Source organism: Belonocnema kinseyi, chromosome 5 (genome assembly GCF_010883055.1).
Source record: "Belonocnema kinseyi isolate 2016_QV_RU_SX_M_011 chromosome 5, B_treatae_v1, whole genome shotgun sequence".
In the NCBI taxonomy this organism is placed as follows: domain Eukaryota; kingdom Metazoa; phylum Arthropoda; class Insecta; order Hymenoptera; family Cynipidae; genus Belonocnema; species Belonocnema kinseyi.
This window is the reverse complement of record NC_046661.1, coordinates 105,794,028-105,803,225: the sequence shown is the minus strand read 5'-3', so window position 1 is coordinate 105,803,225 and position 9,198 is coordinate 105,794,028. Positions and strand designations below refer to the sequence as shown.

At 30.1% G+C, this 9,198-nt stretch overlaps 1 protein-coding gene across 1 annotated transcript in view; it reads left to right on the top strand.

Moving 5' to 3' along the window:
• The window catches only part of LOC117173443 (potassium voltage-gated channel subfamily KQT member 1-like), a 302,430-nt gene that overhangs the window by 79,098 nt on the left and 214,134 nt on the right, over positions 1–9,198 (top strand). The window contains exon 3 of the mRNA XM_033362018.1: positions 8,961–9,051. Coding sequence (XP_033217909.1) covers positions 8,961–9,051 — 91 coding nt within the window. The remainder of the gene's footprint in view (positions 1–8,960; positions 9,052–9,198) is intronic.

Here is a 9,198-nt window from a genome sequence, read left to right as displayed (position 1 = left end):
ATACGTTCAAGTGGAAGGGTACATTTGGGAATATTATAATGAGATAGAAATTTCGAAGTATTATGTAATTAATTTGGAGTTCTCAATCATTTTTACGTTATTCAAGGTGGTTTTCCAACTTGTAAATCGTTTTGGTGACAATGGGACTTAGGGGTAGTTTGTCGGTTACGTATGATATATTATCGAAGAGCAAAAAAAGAGAAACAAAATACCGATCAACAGTGTTTTCTAAGTTTTATTATTTTTTATGCTTTTTTCGTACATATATATGTTCTGCTACATTGATTCACGTGGAAGGGTAGTTTTTCAGGAAAGTATGAAGAAGGGGAAATTTTGAAGTGCAAGGTAATTAATTTGGAGTTCTAAACCATTTTTGCATTGTTTAAAGTGGTTTCCCAACTTTTAAAACGTTTTTGATGACGAGGGAAGGTATGTATGACTTAGGGGTAGATTTGGGTAACGTATTCTATATTATCAGAGAGCAAAAAAGGAGAAAAAAATATCGACTAACAGTGCTTTCTAAGTTTTATTAATTTTTATGGGTTTTTCATACATATATATGTTACGCTGCATACGCTTATATGGAGGGGTAGTTTTTCGGGATAATTTAAGAGAAGGGGAAATTTTTAAGTGCATATAATTAATTCGTTATACTAAATAATGTTCACATTGTTCAAGGTAGTTTTCCATCTTTTAAACCGTTTCTGACCCCGAGGGGTAGGTATGTATGACTTAGGGGTAGTTTTTGGGGAACGTATTATATATGATCAGAGAGCAAAAAAAGAGCAAAAAAATATCAACTAACAGTTCCTTCTAAGTGAAACTATTTTTAATGGTTTTTTCATACACATATATGTTCCGCCGCAGAGATTCACTTGGAAGGGTAGTTTTTCGAGAAAATTATGAAGAGATGGAAATTTTGAAGTGCCATGTAATCAAGTTGGATTTCTAAATCATTTTTACATTGTTCAAGGTTCTTTTTCCATTTTGAAAACATTTTTGATACGTTATCATAGTTTTCTTGTGTACTATCAATTAATCCAAGTGTTATTAGTTTTTCCATTCCAAATTTCTTAAATTTTTTGCGGCAACACCTTCTCCAGTAACGTTTCAAAAAACGAATGGAGCAAATGATTTAAGGAAAACCATTTTTCTTTTAAACGTGGCTCTAAAAATGGTCTATTATTAGTAGCCACACGTAAAGCAGAAGCTACACTATGAGCTTTCCGAGTAGATAAGCTACAATTTGCACTTATTTTTAAAACATCGTCTGCAGAGATATTTTTTCGTTTTAAATTAGGCTTTGATGGATTTGAATTCAGTAGAATATTCATTGGTTTGCCTCTTTCTTGAGATAAAGAAATAGATACATCAGTCCACATATTTTATTGTCTTTATATCTTGTAATAAACTGCTGATTATATGTTCTTTCTTCTTTGGAGCTAAATTACTAATATGTTTTTAAAAATTTTTTAAATTATCTGAGCAGCTGCACGAATTAAACTTTCTGTCCGTAAATTCTGTACCGCATTTTGAACAAGCTTTTTTGACTTTTTATTCTGTTTTTAGATGAGATTCATCACGTGAAAAATTAATATGCCCTGGTTTTCGTGCTAAATCACATAAATTGCAATCACATAAATTTTATTCTTTAGATCTGTTATTTTTTCCAATCGCTTAAAATTTTTTTTTTTAATCGGGTAACTGTACAATACTATTGGTTTCACTTGATATAATCGCCTTATATACGAGGACATCACAATTACTGCAAGCAAATATAGGAAGTCGCTCATCTTCTATATTTAAATCCGCAATTATCATAATATGGTTTTTCAAAGCTCCAGTTATTTTTCTCATAGAATTTTTTTTTAAACAAAATAAACATAATTTTTCACGATTTTTTTCATGAGTGAGAGGATGATCTTTTGGCTTTTTTTAAACATTTCCCTACTTCAGAGGGCGTTGGTGTTCCCAATACTATTTGTATATGATTCTTGAGCGTCCACGTTTCGCCACCCGAGATGGCAACTTTTTAGTTCGTCCTACTGAAGTTGTACCTTCTTGTTTGGACACGTCGAATTTTCCACTAACTTTCGTGTTCAAAATTGAAAAAAAGAATTCTGTAATCCACCTTAATGCAAGTTTTTTTCAAGAAATGTAGTCAAATAATAGGATCAGCAGGATCGTTTCCCAAACTAAGACCCACTTTAGAATATTTATCTCGGGTTCTCATCTAGACCCTGGTCATTATATCATCTGGACGTGATCAAAATTCTCAAGTGCTTCCTGAGGAAACAAATTTTAAAAAATCAGTGATTTTTTACGTAATTTTATATAAGAAAAACATTTTTAATTACATTTCTTAATTCATTTTTATGACAGACAGAAGTTACGTTGAGGAGCTTGACCTTACTTTTTAATCTTTTAATATTTTAAATTTGAATTTACAAGATAATTTAAAAAATATTTAAAAATCAGTATTTTATTAATCAATCTTCTATAAGATTCCACAATATCAATATTTATTAATTCAGAACAATTAGATTCCAAGTGACGCAGAATGTGGATATTATTATATAACCTAACAAGAATTAAAATATGAAATGATCCAATTTTAGTTACCTACTTTAAAAAAAATTATTTTACTACATAATGAGACAGTAATCGTCATTTTAAGCTCACGGGGAAATTAATGGGCAGTAGAAACTTCTGAAGATTTATGCAGTTCTTTTACGAGCACTAATGTTAGTCAAAGGCAGTTAAAAATAACTTTAAAAGTTTTATTGGACCTTTTCGGCCTGAGCGGGAATCATTATTGAGTAAATATATTATATATTTCATTTAAAGATATTTCAAATATTTTAAAAGATTTTTTATTAAAATTTCGCCAAGCTTACGTATCTTTAGACTTTGTACTTTTAATCGTCTCCTTCTTCAATCAGCAAAAATGTCTATATATAATAATAATTATTTTTCTTTTACTCGAAAGTGTGGTCAACTATTCCAGATATTTCTTGTCATTACGGTTAAGTGACATACGTGTAAAAAACACCCTGAAAAATAAATATTGTATCTGATTTTACTTTCGTACCTGTTATTAAAACATCCACTAATTCTGAAAATACATGTCTACTTTGAATTATTTATTATTTGCAATGTTTTTAAGGAAAAAATACAAATTTGAATCTGATATAAAGGTGCCAGTGATATGTGAAAAAATTACCCATTTCAAATTGGCATATTCCTAAATTGATCTTATAATGATTTGGCTGCGTAGATGTACTGATAATAATATTCTTGTATCCCTATTATGTATTTATATATTTGATAAACCAATGTGAACTTAAACTATTAAACAATTTAGTTGAACAATCGGACGTTTTATTTACAAATTCATCCTTTTGGGTGGAAACCACATGTTTTCAGGTTGAAAATGTATCTTATTTAGTAACAATAGTACTTTTCTTTAATTATTCTACTTTAAACTAAAAAATGTATATATTTCAAGTGAAAATTTAACTATCTTGTTGAGAACTCGTATTTTTCGGTAGGGATCTTATTAGCTACAAACTTTTTTTAGTTGAAAGTTTACGTATTTTTTTAGAAAAACTTTTTGTTCGTGGAAAATTAATTTTTTAACCTGAAAATTTAACTATTATACATTTATTAAAAAAATGTATTGTTTTTAAGTAAAAATTCATGAGTTTCGTTGAAAACTCTGTTTTTAGTAGAAAATTCCTTCTTTTGTTTGAAAATGCAACTGTTTAGTTAACGAATAATTTTTCCCTGCAGATACATTACTGCAGTAACTTTTCCTTTTTTATTGTAATTGTAGCTTTTTTGTTTAAAATTCAACGATGTGCCTAAAAATTCGTGCGTTTCGTCAAAGTTTCAACTTTTCTGGATGAAAAAAATGTCAGTAAATTACACTTCATGCTTTTGGAAAAAAATTTCTCCATTTAATTGAAAATTAACTTATTCAGTAGAAAAATCACCTTTTCAGTAAGGAATTCATCTATTTGGTTAAAACTTATTTATTTATTCAAAGGTTCAAATTTAAGATAAAAATGCATTTCTTTGTTTAAAAATTTTTGTGTTCAAATCTTAAATTTTTTTTAGGCTTCTTATTTTTATTTGAAAATTGGCCTGTTTGTGTTATGGATTTAACTAGTTTGTTGAAGATTCGTATCTTCTGGTTCAATTAAGGTATTTTTGATTAGATTTTTTAAACATTTCTTTGAAATATAAACTGTTGTACTTTTCGATTATTTAAAAGTTTATTTTCCTGAATGTAAATTTACTTATTCTATTTTGGTTCAAAATGTATGTTCTTTAATTAAAAAATAGTCTTACTGGGTAAAAAATTCATCATTTGGTTTAAAAATTTTACTTTTTGATCAAAAATTAAATTTTTGGTTAAAGATACATCATTTTTATTTTTTTTTCATTTTCTTTGGTTGGTAATTGAACTATTATGTTCAAAGAAAATTTTCTCAGTGGAAAATTAATTTTTAAAGAATAGTAATCTCATCAGTTAAAACTTCATGGTTTCAATTGAAAATTAAGCTATGTAGTTTAGAATTCGTTTTTTTATCAGAAATTTTTTTTTTCCTGAAAATTAAAATATTCTATTTTTGGTGAAACATATATGTGTTTAGCTGAAAATTCAGTATCTTGTTAAAAATGTTTCTAACCTGATATAAAGTTCACCGTTAGAGTTCAAAATTCAACTACTTAACTACGGATTCGTTTTTTGGCCAGAGCTTAACATTGTAGTTTAAGAATTTTCTTGCTTGGTTGAAAATTGAACTATTTTGTTGATAATTCATTTTCTTAACTGTAGATGTAACTGTTCTTCTTTTTCTGGAAAATTAATTATTTATAATTATTTAGTAGGAAAATAATATTCTTAAGTTTAAAATTCTATTATTTTGTTAGAGATTTACATTTTTGTGTTGAAAACTCTATTTGTTGTGCTAAAAATTTTAATTTTCCATTTTTTGATCAAAATTTATGTTTTGAAGTTGAAAACTCAAATATTATGTTCAAAATCTATGTATTTTATCTATGCCTCGCGAAGTTTGTGAATGACCCCTATAACCGTGTACAACTTTTTTCACTGTAAGTGTTTAAAATAAATTTATAAGGAAAATTACATTTGAGGAAATTTCAAAAATGAGATTTTTTAGTAACCCTGTTTAATTTCCAAAAAAAGGCAATGTAAATTTTCAAAATTAAATTCTAGAATACTAACACTATCTCACCATTGGAGATATGAGGTTGAATTCAATGCGCTCTCAGCTTCTGAATATTGAATAGTTGCCGCCCGCGGTATTGTGTCGCGTGGATAATACGTAGATATAGGGGAAGATCTTCCAGATCCCCTTACTTATTCATGAAAGATTTGCGAGATTTATTTATAAGACAGGAAAAAAACCACATATTTTAGTGAAATTGTACCAAGTGAATATATTTAATTCGTGTAATCCAATGTCATTGGAGTAGCCCAAGTAATTTGAAGTAATCCACTTGTAATCCTCTTGTAATATAAGCAATCCAAATGATTAACTCTTCATTAAAAGTAAGTTCATTTTCTTATAAAGGTTAAAATCCTTATTAAGATTTAATATATATTATGCGAAATTAATTATTTAGTCATATAGTTGTAAGAAATTGTATTTTAAATATAAAATATACTGCTTCTGACAGATTTTTCCCCAGTAGAATTATATTTCAGAACTTTTTTTTGCAAAAAAATTAAAATGAGCAACCATTTATTTAAACAAATTGTTTAAATAAATTTATTTTTCATAAATAATGGCATATTTAAAATCAACTATGCCTAAAACTCCTTAAATTCTATATGGTTTATCTAGTTCAGGAACCGAAATCTTATAATCACGAAAGGTTTATACAATTAAGTTTTAAAAAAACTTCATTTCGCCATATTTTGTTTTAAAAAATGTGAAAACAAATTATTTCGAAAAATTTGGCTTCGTGCGTCTCTTTGTGATTCAATTACAAACATTTCTGGCTGAATTTTGTTTGACTTGGTTAATATTTGCGACCTGCAGGTGATTTTGAACGAAATAATTGCTATATCCCCAATGTGCGTCTACCTCTGGGCAGGTATGTGTTCGTGTGAATTTATTTGTATCTAACGAATTTTTTGACGAAAATTTTCAACTATTATAGTCGAGTATCACTTTAGTTAAAATTTGATCTCTTTCTGTTTTTTTTTAATTATATTAAAGATTCCCATTTTTTGTTATATATTCAACTTTTTGATTTAAAGTTAATGTATTTTGTTGAAAAATTAAGCCAGTTTGTTGAAAAGTTATCCTTTTCGCTTAAGAAATCCTATTCAATCTGAAGTAATCTTAAGTATCCAAGAGTAATTTTAAATGTAGGGAAACCCAGAGCAATTGTAATATAGAGGTAATACAGGGCAATTTCAAATATAGAGGTAATCTAGAGTAATTTTACTTACAGAGGTAATCCAGAGCGATTTTAAATATAGAGATAATGGAGAGTAATATTAAATATAGAAGAAATCTAGAACACTTATAATTATAGATTTAATCCAGAGTAATTTCAAATATACGGGTAATCCAGGTTAATATTTTATAGAGAGGTAATGGCAGAGCAATTATAACCCTTAACTGGCACAACTCCTTTTTATTACGTAAATGGCTCAACGGGTGTTCTTCTCCCCACGTATTCAAATACGAGGTGTGTTCGAAAAATAAGGTGACTTTATGTTTTTCTCAAAAAATATTCATTTATTCCTCAATATTTATGTTGTCCCCTTCAAAGTAATCCTCCTCAGATATAATACACTTGTGCCAACGCTTCTTCCAATCATCGAAGCACTTCTGATAATCATTTTGTGGTATAGCCTTGAGTTCTTTCAGCAATGCAGTTTTTATCTCCTCAATCGTTGAAAATCGATGTCCTTTCATGGGTCTCTTTAGTTTTGGGAAAAGAAAAAAGTCACTGGGGGCCAAATCCGGTGAATATGGAGGCTGAGGCATGACTGTGGTGCTGTTTTTGGTCACAAAATCTTTCACAGGCAACGATGAATGACCAGGTGTATTATCGTGATGCAAAAGCCACGAATTGTTTTTCCAAAGTTCCGGACGCTTTTTGCGTATCGCCTCTCGCAAACGGCATGGCATGAGCCAACCTATATTCCAATATCTTCAGCAACGTCTCTGATGGTAATTCGGCGATTTTTCAACACCATTTCTTCCACTGCTTGAACGTTTTCATCTATTGTTGACGTGCTGGGACGTCCACTCGGCCTTCTTGGAACAGGTTGTACCACTTATACACATTTTTCTTACTCAAAGTAGACTCACCGTATGCAACTGTCAACATTTCAAGAGTTTTAGAGCACTTGATTCCATTTTTCACACAAAATTTAATTCAAACTCTTTACTCCATTTTTTTCGAAAGAAGGAAATCACCGAGCACACCAAACCCTTCTAACCTTTTACGCTTCTGCCAGAAAAACAACACGAGCTATATAGTCAAAAATGTGAACATATGATCGTGACGAGTGTACCAACACAACAAAACAAAAAATTTAAAACTTGAATGTACGTAGCCCGCGAAAATTGAAAAGGCACCTTACTTTTTGAACACACCTCGTATGTCCCGCGCAGCCGGTAATGAATATTTTTGCACACAAAAAGTATAAAATGTAAGCGGAATCGGTTTTATAGTCATTAACTCAATTTAAGTTCAAATAAAACACCGTATTTTTTATGTTCAAAGCAATTAATTTTTATTTTATTGAAAAAAATTGTTGATAAAAATTAAACAAAACAAAAGTAACATAAAAAACAGTTTTTCAAAGTTATAATTACTCTTTCCAACCTACACAGTCGCTGCAAAGGCATGCATGGTGCACATGACACATCGGGCGAATGAAAGCGATTACTTGTTCAGGAAGCAAGGGTCGCCGTAAATTGTAGGCCATCTACAAGAGCGAGACTATGAAATAATTTTTAAAAAATTATTTCACTTCAGATGATAAACTTAAGTTGGAAATTTAAATAAAATCACCAATAGCAATGGCACACATTTTTGTTGAAAATCACTTTTTTGCTCACTGACAGCACAACGGGTATAAAATACCTCACAGTTTTACAAGTTTTACTTTGAGCGGGTGCCCAACGTATACTGACGATTTCCGCTCTATAATAACTCACTTTATATTTAGTTAGTAATGTCAGTTACTGGTAAAAGTTGACATGTGGTCCATTTTCTCGAATTTAGAACCACTAATTCGAGCAAAAAATTGTTTGGGCTATGTTTCACCCATAGTGCCAGTTAAGGCCATGTGACGATTGAGTCACGTGACCAGATTCCTACCTTACGGCCACCTTTCTTATTTCCCAACTTATTTTCGCACTAAGCGCCACATCGAGTTTAAAATTTTGGATAATAAATAAGAAGCACTAAGAAATTTGGGTCTGGTGCTAAACACCTAAACTTTAATAATTATAAAAAAGCAAAAAAAAATTACTCACAACAAAAAACTTTTTTCATAATTATACAAATTTAGGACCAGACCCACAATTCTTAGTGCTTCTTGTCTAGTATCACAAATTTTCAAAAAGATGCGGCGTTTCGCGTGAACATAAGTTGGGAAATAAATAAATTTCCAGTAAGGTAGGAATCAGTTCATGTCATCCTCTCATGGCCTAAGGGTTAAATATAGAGATAATCAAGAGTGATATCGAATGTAGAGGTAATAACGGTAACCCGATGTAATCTGGAGTAATCCACCTACGCTAGACTACATTTTTAAGAGTTATTTCCTATGGATTTTGGAGAAGGATCGTTTTCACTGCAAGAGAATCAGAGACATCCTCGTGCGATTTTACGAAGTGCTGTCATCAATGTTACTTCGAAACACTTACTCATTCTAATCATAACTATTTTTTTTCTAGGTTCATGGTGGTATTGGTGTGCCTCATTTTCAGCGTTCTCTCAACAATAGATCAGTACAGTAATTTCGCAAACGAAACTTTATTTTGGATGGTAAGTTTCTTTTATTTATTCAGTTTTATTCATTAATTAGAAGCCAATACGAGGGTGGATTGATAAGTTTCCGGCCTGACCAAGAAAAACAACGTTTTTAAGAATTTTTTTTTTTTATTTCTCAACATAATCTCCACCAAGGCTGAT